We start from the raw sequence: 16,603 nt of genomic DNA, 5'->3' as shown, positions 1-16,603 counted from the left end.
GTGTCCTGTCTAACTCATTTAAAACCGTGTTCTTTGCTGTTTTCCTGGACTATCTATGTAACCCCATTTTTGAACTGTCCCTTCATAGCAGCATCAGTAGGTGATTAATATACCACCACAAGGTATAGCATAAGAAAGCTCAACTACCCACACCAAGAAGCCATCAGTAAGAAATAAGGCTATTTCCCTCTCCATCACCCCAAAAAGAACTGGAAAGGACAGTACACTGAAAGTAAGGACTTCCCCAAAAGAAGTTTTCAAGCAACAGCAACAGGGATTAAGTCCCTACACAGTAGAGGACATCCACAGAGAAAACAGTACTTCAGCAGAAGTCTTCCACCCTGCAAGCAAAGGAGGACTGTAAAAGCCAACAAATAAGATGACTTTTGTTAACCATGGAAGCAGAGCATGTCTAAGGAATACTTCCACTGAAAACAACCAATGCCAGCATGTTTACAACAAAGCTCTGTGCAGTACATCAATTAGAACTCACTTGACATTGCAGGTAAACCTTGTGGAAAGCTTCATGATGGCAGTGAGAGTATAGCCTCGTGTAACAGATGCAGACATATTAGATATCAGGATGCTTTCTAAAATATCAAGAACTTCATCCTCTGTTACCTGAAAAGGTACAGAAAGGTTAGGCTGAGGCAGAGAGAAGCCTTGCAGCACATACTGTAAAAACCTGACTCTTGCTTAATGGCCGTGTTGCACCTCCTCCGCAACTTGGTGAGCCTGCAGCATTATGTCCAGAGCATACGAGACACATGCATCTATGTGAAGATCTTAAGAGATTAGTTTTAAAATATAGTTCCTGTTCTACACATGGAACAGCAGGTTTATCATCAAAATACACAGCTAAGACCCTAACAGCTCCCCTGCAAGCTAGGCTAGCACTGAAAGCACACTGCTCTGTCAGTTATAGCTGCACTTGACCCAGTGAGTGTTTAGGCAGCCCATGCCTGTAGCATGGGAAGGAGACTCTTCCTCACAGTCCATCACCATCATGGACATCAGTGCTAAGTAATTTTTGCAAGCATTCCCCTCGCATAGGCAGCAGCAAGCAGCTCCAGCCTCAGCCAGGTACACAGCTGCTGTTCTTTCTCAAGGTATACCTGTATTGGTGGTTCCTCTTCACACTGACCAGACACCAGAAGATCTCCATACTCTCCTATGCACCAAGAGGCCACTTGCACCAGGGGTTGCTGTTTGAAGAAGAAAAATCAGATACCCAAGATAAATGGATATCTGTATGACAAATTAAGCCATCACCACTTCCCAGAGCAAGCTTAGCCCTCCTTACAGCCAAGGAAGTTCTCAGCAGAACAAACAGAAATATGTAATTTGATCAAGAATTCTATGAGAGAATTAGACAAAATAAAAAGAATATTTATGAACTTATAGAAGACATGTCTCACTTGCAATATGTCCCTTGGAGCTACACAGTGTGATGTTGACATTCTTTGAGATGCTTAGTAAACATGCTTATTGCAGTACACAAGGAAACTGAAGCTGGTCAAGCTTGGTATTACCTGGGAGTAATCACCAAGGATGGCCTTGTAGAGTCTCTGCACAGTGTAGGTATGCATCTCCACACTATTAGTTATTAGCTGAATCAGACTGGGAACAGCATCATCACGAACATAACTTCCTGCCTGCAAGAACAGCTACTGTTAGGTTTCACTATCCAACTTCTCAGTAACACCCAGCATCTCCTGATAAACTTCACAAAGTCACCTGATGTGCATGGAAAGAAAAATCAACCTCCTCATCCTCAAGCACTTTATGGTTGATTTTGAGCAGTCTCAGATGGATAGAAGCACAGGACAGTATATTTTCCCAATGAAATCAACTATACCCAGAGATATCCATACTACACATACCCTGAAATTGTCAGGAGGACAGAGTGTGGACGTAAGGATCCTGTGCTACAGAAGGAACAAAAAGCAACATAGAAAACTCCTGTTAAATGAAAGGCTTTAAGTGAAAGACACCCTGAGGGCAGAACACAGCTTACTAACCACTTGCTCAAAGCCAGACTCTATGCCAAATAAGCACAGGATCCAGAATCTTGCCTGCATCTCACTCTTTGGTTAGAGGATAGGAATAATTCCAATATATTGTTTCACCCCCTTTCACTTTGCAAGTTACTTAAGGCTGTGTTCAGTCTCCCCTGAAAACACAAAAACTATCCAAACTTAGAAGCTAATATGATTACTGCATCAGAAAAACTCTGCTACACACTGTATTCTTGTTTGTCTCTGAAATCATACATTTCTTAAAAAAAAAAAAACAGTCATTTACTGAGTTTACATATTTCTGACTGTCTGCCTTGAGTCACTACCATCTAGGCATACTTCCCTTCTGTGCAGTAGCATTTCTTATCTGCCAGCCTTTATAGCCATCTCCAACTTGATGATGAGTAACTTCCTACAGAAATAAGATTTGGTATATACCCACACACAAGGGAGGTAACACTTACCATTGTTAACACTCTCATAATTGTGTCTATGTGCCAGCGTTTGGAAGGAGCATATCTGACAAGATTAAGAAAACAAGTTAGAGCAATAACTACAAGCCTTCAACACCAGCAAGGCAACCCATCATCATCAGAACCTCCCAATTCAGTTATTCCTGGCCCACTGTTTTCTGGGGAGGGGACAGGACAACGGGACTCACCCAAAACAAACACCCCCCCCCCCCAAAAAAAAAAAAAACACATTTCACATTCTTTGACTTTTTTTGTATTAATGTTGACATTGGAAAGCTGAATAAATATACAAGGCTGTACAATATAGCACAGACATACCTTGCACATAGAATAATAGAATAGCTAGGGTTGGAAAGAACCTTAAGGTCATCTAGTTCCAACCCTCCTGCTAGGGGGACACCTCACACTAAATCATGTCACCCAAGACTTCATCCATCCTGGCCTTGAACACGGCCAGGGATGGAACATTCACAACTTCCTTGGCCAACCCATGCCAGTGCTTCACCACCCTTAAAGAACTTCTTCCTTATATCCAATCTAAACATCCCCTGTTTAAGTTTGAATCTGTTACCCCTTGTCCTGTCACTACAGTCCATAATGAATAGTCCCTCCCCAGCATCCCTGTAGGCCCCCTTCAGATACTGGAAGGCTGCTATGAGGTCTCCACGCAGCCTTCTCTTCCCCAGGCTGAACAGCCCCAATTTTCTCAGCCTGTCTTCATATGAGAGGTGCTCAAGCCCACATAATCATCCTTGTGGACCTACTCTGGACTTGCTCCAACAGTTCCATGTCCTTCTTATATTGAGGACACCAGAACTGTAGACAGTACTCAAAGGGGGGTCGCACAAGAGCAGAGTAGAGTACACATACAGTACTTCAAAGTCAGGCTGCTGATTACAATGGCTCAGCAGTAATGAGATCATCTCAGTTGTATAACTAACCAGAGAAGTCATGTGTATGGAGAGGGGCAGGATATCAGTGCAACATGTGTTCCAAAGTGCAGTACACAGTACACAGCAACCAGTACACTGATTTAGCAATACGAGGACTATCCATATGGGACACACTAGTGTGCCCTGTTCCTCAGAGTGAGTTAAAATTGACACACCACACAGATCACCAAATGAGAAGACGTGATCAACATATTCTCTCCTGGGGGATGAGAAAGGGAAGGAGCAACACAAAATGCTCATAATTCTGAGAATGTACAAAAAATTAATAGCAAATAAATTGGCCCCATACTTTTCAGATGCAAGAAATATTCCAGATGCACAGTCTGCTTTGAACTCTGGTTCACAGGAATCTAGGAAATACAGTAACTCCTTCATCATTCCACGAACATTATTCCCATTAACAAGAGCAAAACTCAGTTCCATTGCACGCCTAGGGCAAAAGACAGAAAACAGATAAAGTATCTTCCCCTAGAGAAGTAAAAAAAACAAACCAACCAACCCCCCCCACACCAAAAACAACAAACCTCAAGTCCAGCTACTCAAATGAACTTACCTTTTCATTAGGAGAACACTATTTATTATTCCTGTGAGAACAGCCTTCCACATGAACTGTACCAATGGTTTCCTGTTCATGGGCAAACAACAAATACCTAACCCCCAAAATACTAATGGGGTGTGGTGTTCTTTAGAAATACCTATCCAGATGTCCTAAGGGCTAGAAATATCTTCCACCCAGAGTCTATCAGTATTAAGGTCTGACTTCATAAGTATTTGTACAAATTACTTGCATGATAGTAATTTCTGACACATAACTGCAGGAAGTAATCCATTCTACAATGCACTTTCTCCAGCTTCAAGGATCCAGAAGAGACCTGTTTCAATCTCCATATAGTAGATTCAAATTCAGTAGAGACTTAAAACATTAACAGATAGGCTTTGCTGTATTCTATCAGATAGACTACATTAGACTTCCACAACCCCAAATTACCCTGATGCTCTTATCGGAACCCACCTCCAAGTTGACACCACAACTAGACAGAGTACTGACTCTTTGTTATATTCATCAAGAAGTCAGAGTCTAGTCCTTAGCCCTTCTACTTGAAGCTTCTGCAGCCAATTCTAGCACAGTTCTCCCACTCCTCTGACTTTTTTGAATTTTTTGAAGTATCTTCAAATGTGATTTGATTTTTGTACAATGCTGGCAATTATGTCAGAATGCATTAAAACAGCCTCACTAAAAAACCCTGACTGTTCATTAAAATTGAGCATTTGGTGTAATCCAGAACCCAAACCTCCAAGTTGTGCCTTCTTCATACTATCAGGAACTTTATTCTCTGCCTGTCATTGAGATATCCTACCAGAAGGCTATAAAGATCCTCACAGCACATAAAAAAATTCCTCCCCCATTTCAGTTACCTTTTGAAATCAACTGGATAGCTGCTGAACTATGTACAGTGATTTTGTACTGCTTGTTTTCAACAAGTTACAGCTAAAATTATGCCAAAAGGCCTAAAGTCTGTTTTTTAATACATACATTCTCAAGGTAGCTTCAGTGTGTTTCACTCCAGCAATTCTCATTAAAATCATAATGTTGAGATGTGTGAATTTTGCTGTCATCATTTCACATATTTACTGGCAGCAACCCCATGATCAGTCTCACTGATTCTGTCTTGCTCCAGTGCCAAGCTTGCCAAATTACCACACAGTTATTTCTGATAGCTTAGTATTTTCCCAATGTTTACGAACCATCAACAACTTAGACCAGGCATATTACCCAATCCAATGGTATTGGGCTCAAGCTATTTGTTCTCAAGAATCTGAAAACAGCACTGCTTTTCAACATCTCCCTAGTTATTACTGTAATTATAGAATGATCAAGGTTGGAAGGGACCTTAAAGCTCATCTAGTTCCATTCCCCCCTCCCACAGGCAGGGACACCTTCCACTAGATTAAGTTGCTCCAAGTCAATGTGTTATTTTGCTTTTTACCCAACTAATACCAAGGGACCTAGAACACATGGAGGTGTTCAGAATTAAGGTGGAAATACATAGCTAATTACCTTTAACCATCTAGATCTGTGCCTGGCTAAAGACCCATACCATTACCGGAATTGCTTTCATCCCTCCAATTAGTTCCCACCTAACCCTAATGGGCTACACGTTTTCCATGCTTAACTTTTCAATCACATTAGAACATATCTCAATACTACAGATGCACAGAGCTACTCTGCAATATTAATACCAGACATTTATCTCAATACATATAGCTTACCTTCAGTCATATTACATGGCTCATTCCTGTCACAAAGTTCCTAATAATGTAGTTTGATCATATTAAACAGACAGACAAGAAGACTTGAACTAAATGGCAAAGACATTCTGATTTATACCACATGGACCAAAGACGCACTGCAACAGTTAAATGATGGGAACAGACCATGCTTCAGGTAATCCAAACCAGGTATTGCCTCTTCCCTCAAGTGCCAGTGCTTGAAACCTGGTAGCTAGGGACCCTGACATCCACCCGATATACTGCTTCAATTAAGACAGTGCATTGTCAGCAGAACGAGTGTCAGCATGGCAACATCATGCTCTGCTGATGGATTAAAGGCTTCATCCTCCAACAGGACTCAGACATGGAGCTATATCATTCGTAGCTTACCTATGCTTTCCTAAACAGGCACCAACAAAATACTTTCACTGCCTTCTACCCAAAACCTAGATGGGGCTCTGCTATTTCACAGTCTTGCCTCAGTGCTGGTTCTGGCACTCAACAGCAACAACAGCCTGACTTGCTCAGCATGTAAGGTACAAGTTTATGTTTTGATTGCAACTACAAAAATAGATGACACAATACCCAACACACAGCAGTTAAAACCAAGATTCAGAAGTGAGACAGATCCAATTTCTTTCCTATTTTGTACATATTTGACTGAGCAGTGCTGTTAGAAATCTAGATGTGAATCAAAGATGGGCATACATTTGAAAAACGCCTATCAGAACATGGCAGGGGAGTTGGAACTAGATGATCTTATGGTCCTTTCCAACCCTAACTATTCCATGATTCCATGATTCCATGTGGCATACTTAATCAGTTTCACAAGGGGGGGGAAATAGGTTGAGCAATTTTGGAAGTACGTTAACGATGGGATGATAGCTGAATGGAATTTTGGCCTGCAGCAAACAGATTCCACAAGATGCAAAAGGGATGTAACTATCCCCATGACTGCCATGTCATATGCTGCACTGAGCTCAGACCATCAGTTATAAAAACAGTAACTATGAGGAAGAGAGTTTTGACAGAAAGAGGAAGCAATTGACAGGCTGAACTCAATTTAGAAGAGCAGCATTCCATATAGGTTGGGCAAAAGTGAGCTCAAGAATTCAAGAGTATCTATGAATGTCTGACTAATGAGAAGAAACAGAAGTAGTTTAGATTGTCTTCCTCTAATGAGAAGTAAGGTTGGAAGCTTTCCAGAGGAACCTTGACACACTTGTGAGGTGGGCTGATGCCAACCTCATGAAGTTTAACCATGACAAGTGCAAGGTCCTACACCTGGGTCGGAGCAATCCCAGGCACAGCTACAGGTTGGGCAAAGATGAGATTCAGGGCAGCCCTGCGGAGAAGGACTTGGGGGTGTTGGTCAATGAGAAAATGAACATGAGCTGGCAGCGTGCGCTCACAGCCCAGAAAGCCAACCATATCCTGGGCTGCATCAAAAGGAGAGTGACCAGCAGGTCAAAGGAGGTGATCCTGCCCCTCTACTCTGCTCTCATCAAACCCATCTTTGAGTAGTGTGTACACCTCTGGTGTCCTCAACATAAAAAGGCCATGAAACTGTTGGAATAAGTCCAGAAGAGGGCCACAAGGATGATCAGGGGATCCCATATGAAGACAGGCTGAGAAAGCTGGGGCTGTTCATCCTGGAGAAGAGAAGGCTGTGAGGAGACCTCGTAGCAGCCTTCCAGTATCTGAAGGGGGCCTATAGGGATGCTGGGCAGGGACTATTCATTATGGACTGTAGTGACAGGACAAGGAGTAACAGATTCAAACTTAAACAGGGGAGATTCAGATTGGATATAAGGAAGAAATTCTTTCCTGTCAGGGTGGTGAGGCACTGGAATGGGTTGCCCAGGGAATTTGTGAATGCTCCATCCCAGGCAGTGTTGAAGGCCAGGTTCGATGAAGCCTTGGGTGATATGGTTTAGTAGGTGTCCCTGCCCATGGTGAGGGAGGGGGGTGAGGGGTGGAACTTTCCAACCCTAACTATTCTATGATTCTATGAAGCTCTCCCACTGCCCAGAGCAATAGCAACATACTGCTATTTAATTGACAAAGCATAAAATTATAGAATACTTAGGGTTGGAAAGGACCACCTGGTTTCAACCCCCCCTGCCATAGGCAGGGACACCTCACACTAAACCATGTCACCCAAGGCTCTGTCCAACCTGGCCTTGAACACTGCCAGGGATGGAGAATTTACCACTTCTTTAAGCAACCTGCTTCAATGACCACCACCTTTATAGTAAAGAGCTTCTTCCTCATAGCTAACCTGAACTTCCCCTGTTTGTTTGAACTCATTACCCCTTGTCATATCAGCACAGTCCCTGATGAAGAATCTCTCCCCAGCATCCTTATAAGCCCCCTTCAGATACTGGAAGGCTGCTATAAGGTCTCCATGCAGCCTTCTCCAGGCTGAACAGCTCCAATTTTCTCAGTCTGTCTTCATATGGGATCCCCTGATCACCCTTGTGGCCTTCCTCTGGACTTGTTCCAACACTTCTATGTCCTTTTTATGTTGAGGACACCACAACTGCACCCAGTACTCAAAGGGGGATCTGACGAGAGCAAAGTAGAGGGACAGGATCACCTCCTTCGACCTCTTGGTCACGCTCCTTTTGATGCAGCCCAGGATACGGTTGGCTTTGTGGGCTGCGAGCACACACTGCCAGCTCATGTTCATTTTCTCATTGACCAACATCCCCAAGTCTTTCTCCACAGGGCTGCTCTGAATCTCTTCTCTGCCTAACCTGTAGCTGTGCCTGGGATTGCTCCGACCAACACCAAAGAATGAACTCCAAGAATGCATAACAGGACACAGATGTAAGCAAATTATTTGAACAATCAAGTCTGAATTTTACCACTGCCTAATCAAATTTCATCTAGAATACATTATTTGGAAAACTTAGTATTGCTTCAAGATAACATAGCACTGTCTGTTCATCTCAGAAGAGCAGCAATATGGAGCATGTCAGAGTAGCTTTGATTAAGATCATATTTCATGAAGGCTTTCCATCTTGTGAGCACACAACCTGATCTCTATTGAGACTCCATTTGGAAAAATTCAGGCAAAATTTCTTTTCCCCAGTCCTAGATGCCCAAAATGTGCAGGCACCTTCTTTGGGAGGCTGCTTTTACATCTTCATTACTTTCTTTGAAGTATGAAGTATGAACCATACAGTGCATTAATACTAGTCTCACAGTTCCCCAAGATTATTGCTATTTTCCCTCCCCTTTTTCCTGCTCACTTTCCATATGCTGTCAACCTTGAGAGTCTATGTCATGGATATTTCAATTACCTTTTAATGGAGACATCCAGATCCTTTAAGCAGTCCACAATCGTGCTTCTATGCCTCTGTACTGCATTATGGTCTGTCTGCACAGTTTTCAACAATGATGTCAAAGCTACGTATCTGAGATAATGATATACAGGAATGAATCCTTGACAATAGGCATTTAATTCCTATGCACAGCACTCACACCCCCAGAACTTAGTATTATTTTGCAAAAGAACAGGATTCTCGTACTCAGTAGCAAATGAGAATCTTCCAGGGGACTGCCTGGCCTATCTTCAAAGGTGACTTACCACACTAAACTCTAACAAGCTAACAACATCCTGCTGCCCAGACAAGCACCCGTCCCAACTCCTAGGATCATGTCAGTTGTCCAGTCTTCACTAAGATTTTGAAAAAACAAGGCAATTAAAGATTAGACCTCTGAAGATTATACAACTCATGCTATCTTGAGTGTAACTCCTAAGGCTGGAGTCTTCTACCTATACCAAGATTTGCAATCAGAATCTAAGAAATGGGATGTCACACACCCAGACTCATCAACTTAGAATGGTAGGTCCACAGTGAAGATTTGCAGAGAAAACAATGCACCAAGAGAAGAAAGCCAGACAGTTACACTAACCCCAAAAACAGTACTTCCCAAAGAGATCTCCTGAAAAGCTCTACTGCAGCATAATCTTTATGTAATGGCTTCTCATACATTTGAAAGCAGGTGTTGGTAAAACATAGTTCATACAACTTACCTAATATTTTTGTCATTGTTTAATAAGAAACGGCCCAGGATGTTAATGGCCAACACCTAGAGAGAGAGTTAGGGAAGGTCAGTGATCAATAAAGGGTCCTAGTCATCTCCATAATTTCAAGATTATCTTAAAAACAATGTGTCCAATTTATCACTGCAGTTCTAGCCAAAAGCATAACAAAGAACTCAAGAAGCTGCCTAAACAAAGAAAAAGCCAAGACAAACACAGCACAGGCTCTCTCCTGCTCTCAAAAGAACACAGTCTGCAGGAAGTTTTGCTTTTGCATTTATTAATTAAAAAAAAAAGACAAAAACCTATCAAAAACCAAGTATCACTTTCTGAATGGGCCACAGTCTTATCTAGAAGCAACTACAGAGCTATGTGTCAAAAATATGTAGCAAACATATTGCTCCTTCTTAGTAGCTAATGCAATGCTGTGTTTTTGACTTCAGCCTGAGAACAACACTGATAACACACCAATGTTTTTATTTGTTGATAAGTAATGCTTACTTCAATCAAGGACATTTTCAATCTCATACTCTGCAAGTGAGGAGAGGCAGGGAAAGGTGGGAGGAAGCAGAGATAGGACACCTGACCTAAACTAGCCAAAAGGGTATTCCATACCACAGAACATCATGCCCAGTATAAAAAATCCATTATATAAAGTGGAATGAGTTACCTGGAAGGCCCAGATCACTGCTCAGGTCAGGATGGGTGTCAGTCAGGGGGTGGTAAGCAACTGCATTGTGCATCACTTGTGTTGTTTTCTTTTCCATTTCCCCTTTTAGTTTCATATTTTGTCTCCCCTTGTTATTTCCCTTATCATTATTATTATTGGTGATAGTAGTAGTTTTGTATTACACCTTAGTTACTGGACTGTTCTTATCCCAACCTGTAGGATTTACATTCTTTTGATTCTCCTCCTCATCCCTCTATGAGCATGGGAAGGAAGAACGGTGGGGAATGAGTGAGCAGCTACATGGTTCTGGATTACCGGCTGGGCTTAAATCATGACAGCTCTTTTTGGCGCCCAACGTGGGGCACATGAAGGGTAGAGATTATGACAGATCTGACCAGAGGGTGTCCAACAATATTTGCGATAAGCATTCACTGTTTCAAATTAACAGTCACTGATCACAATGCTGAATGAGTTGCTCTTGGAGTTATTGCACTTGGTCTCAGAGTTTCAGCACGTCATACATTACCTGCAAGCCAGTATGAACCAGGAAACTACAGACTAGTCAGTTCAACCCTGTGCCTGGCAAAATCTGGGAACAGATTCCCCTCTAAAATATGCTAAGGCACATAAAAAACAAGGTGCTTGGTGACAGCCAACATGGCTTCACTAAGGGAAAATCCTGCCTGACCAATCTGGTGGTCTTCTATGATGGGGCTATGGAACTGATGGACAATGGTAGAGCAGCCAACATCATCTGTCTAGACTTGCGCAAAGCATTTGACACTGTACCACATGACATCCTTGTCTCTAAATTGGAGAAACATCAATTTGATAAATGGACGACTCGGTGGACAAAGAACTGGATGGATGGCCGCACGCAAACAGTAGTGGTCAATGGCTCAATGTCTGGCTGGAGACCAGTAATGAGTGGTGTCCCTCAGGGATCGGTCTTGATCAACATCTTTGTCGGTGACACAGACAGTGGGATTGAATACGCCCTCAGCAAGTTTGCCGATGACATCAAGCTGCGTGGGTCAGTTGATATGCTGGAGGGAATGAGGATGATCAGGGGACTGGAGCACCTCCAGTATGAAGACACGCTGAGAAAGTTGAAGCTGCTCAGCCTGAAGAAGAGAAGGCTGCGTGGAGACCTCATAACAGCCTTCCAGTATCAGAGGAGGGACTATAAGGATACTGGACAGGGACTCTTCATTAGAGATCGTAGGGATAGGAGAAGGGGTAAAGGGTTCAAACTTAAACAGGGGATATTTAGATCGGATATAAGGAAGACTTTCTTTACTGTTAAGGTGGTGACGCACTGGAATGGGTTGACCAGGGAAGTTGTGAATGCTCCATCCCTGGCGGTATTCAAGGCCTGATTAGAGAGAACCTTGGGTGATATGGTTTAGTGTGAGGTGTCCCTGCCCATGGCAGGGAGATTGGAACTAGATGATCTTAAGGCCTTTTCCAACCCTAACTATTCTATGATACTACATTTTGCTGTTTTAGTGTTTATCAGCTTTGGGGCCTAGGCTAAGGTTTTTGTTTTGATGTACTTTATGATAACAACTTGTAATACAATAGACTCATTGATCATGAAACTAGGCTGGCATGCATTCTCAGTTTGGTCATCACCTCTATACTTTGGGAGACATATAATGGAATTTTTTAGCAATTACACATCTTTGCTTTCTTCCTTCGGGGGGGTCAACCTGCAGGCTTAAATTTTAAACTAACAGTAGTGTGCGTGCCATTAACATAGTAGAACAGGCCAAACTGTTCTAACTTATTAACAAGTAGAGAAAAAGGAATGTTTGGCTGATGGGGGAAGGAACATCATGGAACTGATAACAAATCAGGAGACAATAAATAAAACCAAGGACGCCAGTCTTCAAGATAACAGAGTGTTACCCAGCGTGGAACGAGACTGGAACAGGACAGAAGCAAGGACCTACCAGCTGCTAACTCAGCACTGTTAAATGCCTGCCCCAGGGAGCACAAACGACCAGGAGTGTGGCGAACAGAGCGGTGAAACAGGGTGGGTTGAGGCAGTTCACACGGACAAGCGAGCAAGACGGTGAACACTCACCGTATGACCAGGGCCCGGTCTGGGAGCTCTGCTCTGGCTGTCCCAGTGATTGCATAAGCTCCCAGAGAGAGCAGGTGAAAAGGGAGGCTGCAGTGCAGAGCTCAGAGCATAGGGAGTGCTGCACTGGACTTGTGTGGGAAAAGTGCAGAATGGGCAGGGCAGCACTCAGTGCTCCCCAGTGGAGATACTCCTGCAGCAGGTGACAGAGCTGCAGGATGCTATTAATAGGCTGCAAGATGTCAGGGAATTTGAGAAGAAGCAGTACTGCTTGCTCCAGGCCCAAACTGTGCTGGAGCCTCAAGCTTCCCCTCTAGCTATCAAGGAAATAAGGAGTCCGTTAACACAAAAAAATGGCAAACAGTAAAAAAAAAAAAAAAACCAAAAAAGCAACTAGAAAAGATGGAAGAGGACAAGTAAAAGCAAGTGGCTTACTCCTAAATCTGTTGTCCCCACACAGAACCGCTTTGCTGACCTGCAGGGGGCTAATGAGGAAATGCACTTGCATCAGAAACAGTCGGCTGGTGCACTGGTACACAAGATCTCTACTGATGCTGCCAAGAAAAAGCTCTGGGTCGTAGTAGTAGGGGACTCTACTTTGAAACGGACAGAAGTGCTCATCTGTTGGCCTGACCCGGTCGCAAGGGAAGTGTGTTGCCTACCTGCGGAACAGATAAGGGATGCTGCAGAGAGGCTGCCTGCTCATGGACTATTATCCGCTTCTAGTGATACATGTGGGTGCTAGGGATATAGATAGTAGTAGCCTGAGGAGTATAAAGAAGGACTACAGAGCTCTGGGAGAGGTGGTCAGGGGTTCTGGAACTCAGATAGTCTTTTCGACAACTGTCCAAGACAAAGAGGAGGACCTTCCAAAGGCAAGGAGGATTGGACAGGTTAATAAATGGTTAAAAGGGTGGTGCCATAGTCAGGGGTTTGGGTGTCTTGAACACAGGACTCAAGTTTGTCAGTCAGGCCTACTGGGAGCTAGTGGAGCTTCTTTGATAAACAAGGGGAAGAGTGGTTTTGACAGGAGGCTTGCCAGATGCTTGTCAAGGATGCTTTAAACTAGTTGTGTTGGGGGAGGGGAGCATCATTCCATCCCAACACACCTAGTCAGTTGCCAGCACCTATAATAAATGCTCGGAGCAATGTAGTGATATTCTAGCCGCTCCAGCCAATGAGCCAGCTTCCTTTGGAGCTCAGCTCAGATGCCTCTATATAAAGACCCGCAGCATGGGGAACAAACAAGAGGAATTAGAGATGTGGGCACATCTACAGGGCTATGACATAATAGACATCACAGAAACATGGTGGGATGGCTCCTTTGACTGGAGTGCTGGAATGGAAGGTTACAGGCTTTTTAGAAAAGACAGGCCCGGTAGGAGGGGAGGGGGAGTTGCCCTTTATGTTAGGGATAGGCTGGAGAGTATGGAACTCTGTCTGGGGACAGGTGATCAGTTAACAGAAAGTTTGTGGATCAGGGTTAAGGGGAAATCGGTGATGGGAGACATTACTGTGGGGATATGTTACAGACCACCTAATAAAGAGGAACCTGTGGATGAAGAACTCTACAGACAAATAGGAGCAGCCTCACGCTCACAGGTCCTTGTTCTCATGGGGGACTTCAACCACCCTGACATCTGTTGGGGTAACGGTACGGCCCGGCACAAGCAATCCAGGAGGTTTCTCGATTGTGTGGAAGACAGCTTCCTTCTGCAAGCAATAGAGGAGCCGACAAGGAGAGGTGCTGTGCTTGACCTCGTGCTCACCAACAGGGAAGGGCTCGTTGGAAATGTGACGCTCCAGGGCAGCCTTGGATGCAGGGATCACGAGATGGTTGAATTCAAGGTCCTCAGAACAGTGAGAAGACCGTGCAGGAAGCTCACTGCCCTGGACTTCAAGAGAGCAGACTTTGGGCTCTTCAGGAACCTGCTTAGCAAGATTCCATGGGATATAGCCCTAGAGGGCAGGGGGGCCCAAGACTCTTGGTTAACATTCAAGGATCACCTGCTACAAGCTCAGGAGTGTTGCATCCCGACTAGAAGGAAGTGCAGCAGGAGGGCGAGGAGACTCCCTTGGGTGGATAAGGAGCTGCTGACAAAAATTCACATAAAAAAAGAGGCTTATAAAAGGTGGAAGCAAGGACAGGCAGCCTGGGAAGAATACAGGGATATTGCCCAGGAAACTAGGGAACAGGTTAGGAAAGCTAAGGCCCAGTTAAAATTAAACTTGGCAAGGGATGTTAAGGATAACAGTAAGGGATTCTATATGTATGTAGCAGATAAAAAACAGAGTAGGGACAAGGTAGGCCCCCTCCGGAAGCTATCGGGAGAACTGCCTTCACAGGATTTGGAGAAGGCTGAGGTTCTCAATGAATTCCTTGCCTCAGTCTTCACTAGCAAAGGCTCTGACCTCACCACCCAAGTCTTGGAAGGCAGATGCAACTGTGAGAATGAAGACCTTGGGCCCACTGTAGGAAACAATCTGGTTTGAGACCATCTTAAAAACCTGAACACACACAAGTCCATGGGACCTGATAAATCCATCCACAGGTCCTGAAGGAGCTGGAGGAGGAAGTTGCAAAGCCACTGGACAAAATAACTGAAAAGTCATGGCAGTCTCATGAACTTCCTGACAATTGGAAAAAGGGAAATATAACCCCCATTTTCAAGAAGGGGAAAATGGATGACCCGGGGAATTACAGAGCAGTCAGTCTCACCTCTGTGCCTGGCAAAACCTTGGAGCAGATTCTCCTGGAAGTCATGGTAGGGCACATGAAAAACAACAAGGTGCTTGGTGACAGCCAGCATGGCTTCACTAGGGGGAAATCCTGCCTGACCAATTTGGTGGCCTTCTATGACAGGGCTACAAAAGTGATGGACAGGGGTGGAGCAGTTGATGTCATGTACCTGGACTTGTGCAAAGCATTCAACACTGTCCCACATGACATCCTTGTCTCTAAATTGGAGAGACATTAGCTTTTAGGTGGACCACTCAGTGGATAAAGAACTGGCTGGATGGCCACACACAGAGTTGTGGTCAACGGTTCAATGTCCAGATGGAGACCAGTAACGAGTGGTGTCCCTCAGGGATCAGTGTTGGGACCGGTCTTGTTTAACACCTTTGTCGGTGACATGGACAGTGGGATTGAGTGCACCCTCAGCAAGTTTGCCGATGACACCAAGCTGTGTGGTTCAGTTGATGCGCTGGAGGGAAGGAATGCCATTCAGAGGGACCTTGACATGCTTGTGAGGTGGGCTGATACCAACCTCATGAAGTTTAACCATGCCAAGTGCAAGGTCCTACACCTGGGTCGGAGCAATCCCAGGTACAGCTACAGGTTGGGCAAAAAGGAAATTCAGTGCAGCCCTGCAGAGAAGGACTTGGGGGTGTTGGTCAATGAGAAAATGAACATGAGCCACCAGTGTGCTCTTACAGCCCAAAAAGCCAACTGTATCCTGGGCTGCATCAAAAGGAGACTGACCAGCAGGTGAAGGAGATGATCCTGTCCCTCTACTCTGCTCTCGTGAGACCTCACCTGGAGTATTGTGTCCAGTTGTGGTGTCCTCAACATAAAAAGGACATGGAAGTGTTGGAATAAATCCAGAGGAGTGCCACAAGGACAATCAGGGGACTGGAGCACCCTCCGTATGACAACACAGAATCAAACAGAATCACAGAATTCCAAGGGTTGAAAGGGACCTCAAAAGATCATCTAGTCCAACCCCCTGCAAGAGCAGGGAAACCTAGAGTACATCACACAGGAACTTGTCCAGGTGGGCCTTGAATATAGCCCAACGTAGGAGACTCCACAACCCCCCTGGGCAACCTGTCCTAGTGCTCTATCACTCTCACAGTAAAGAAGTTCTTCCTGATGTTAACGTGGAACCTCCTATGCTCCAGTTTACACCCATTGCCCCTTGTCCTACTACTGGATATCACTGAAAAAAGCCTAGCTCTATCATCCTGACACCCACCCTTTACATATTTGTAAACACTGATGAGGTCACCCCTCAGTCTCCTCTTCTCCAAGCTAAAGAGACCCAGCTCCCTCAGCCTCTCCTCATAAGGGAGGTGT

The 16,603-nt window shown here is 44.3% G+C and overlaps 1 protein-coding gene and 1 non-coding gene across 4 annotated transcripts in view; both read right to left on the bottom strand.

Annotated features, from left to right (window-relative positions):
• Nucleotides 1-16,603, bottom strand: part of LOC117438298 (AP-1 complex subunit gamma-1-like) — a 74,802-nt gene that overhangs the window by 17,078 nt on the left and 41,121 nt on the right. For 2 of the 3 annotated variants that reach the window (XM_034073835.1, XM_034073833.1), the window contains 7 exons: nt 9,761-9,816; nt 9,024-9,137; nt 3,734-3,874; nt 2,483-2,537; nt 1,533-1,655; nt 1,116-1,205; nt 494-621 (listed from right to left, as the gene is read on the bottom strand). In XM_034073835.1, coding sequence (XP_033929726.1) covers nt 494-621; nt 1,116-1,205; nt 1,533-1,655; nt 2,483-2,537; nt 3,734-3,874; nt 9,024-9,137; nt 9,761-9,816 — 707 coding nt within the window. The remainder of the gene's footprint in view (nt 1-493; nt 622-1,115; nt 1,206-1,532; nt 1,656-2,482; nt 2,538-3,733; nt 3,875-9,023; nt 9,138-9,760; nt 9,817-16,603) is intronic. The other variant, XM_034073834.1, reaches the window with a different exon arrangement.
• Nucleotides 5,992-6,074, bottom strand: LOC117438303 (small nucleolar RNA SNORD71). Its single transcript, XR_004550690.1, has one exon. It is a non-coding gene; the product is annotated as a small nucleolar RNA SNORD71 (small nucleolar RNA).

Source organism: Melopsittacus undulatus (assembly GCF_012275295.1).
Source record: "Melopsittacus undulatus isolate bMelUnd1 chromosome W unlocalized genomic scaffold, bMelUnd1.mat.Z SUPER_W_unloc_6, whole genome shotgun sequence".
In the NCBI taxonomy this organism is placed as follows: domain Eukaryota; kingdom Metazoa; phylum Chordata; class Aves; order Psittaciformes; family Psittaculidae; genus Melopsittacus; species Melopsittacus undulatus.
This window is presented reverse-complemented; position numbering and strand designations above follow the sequence as displayed.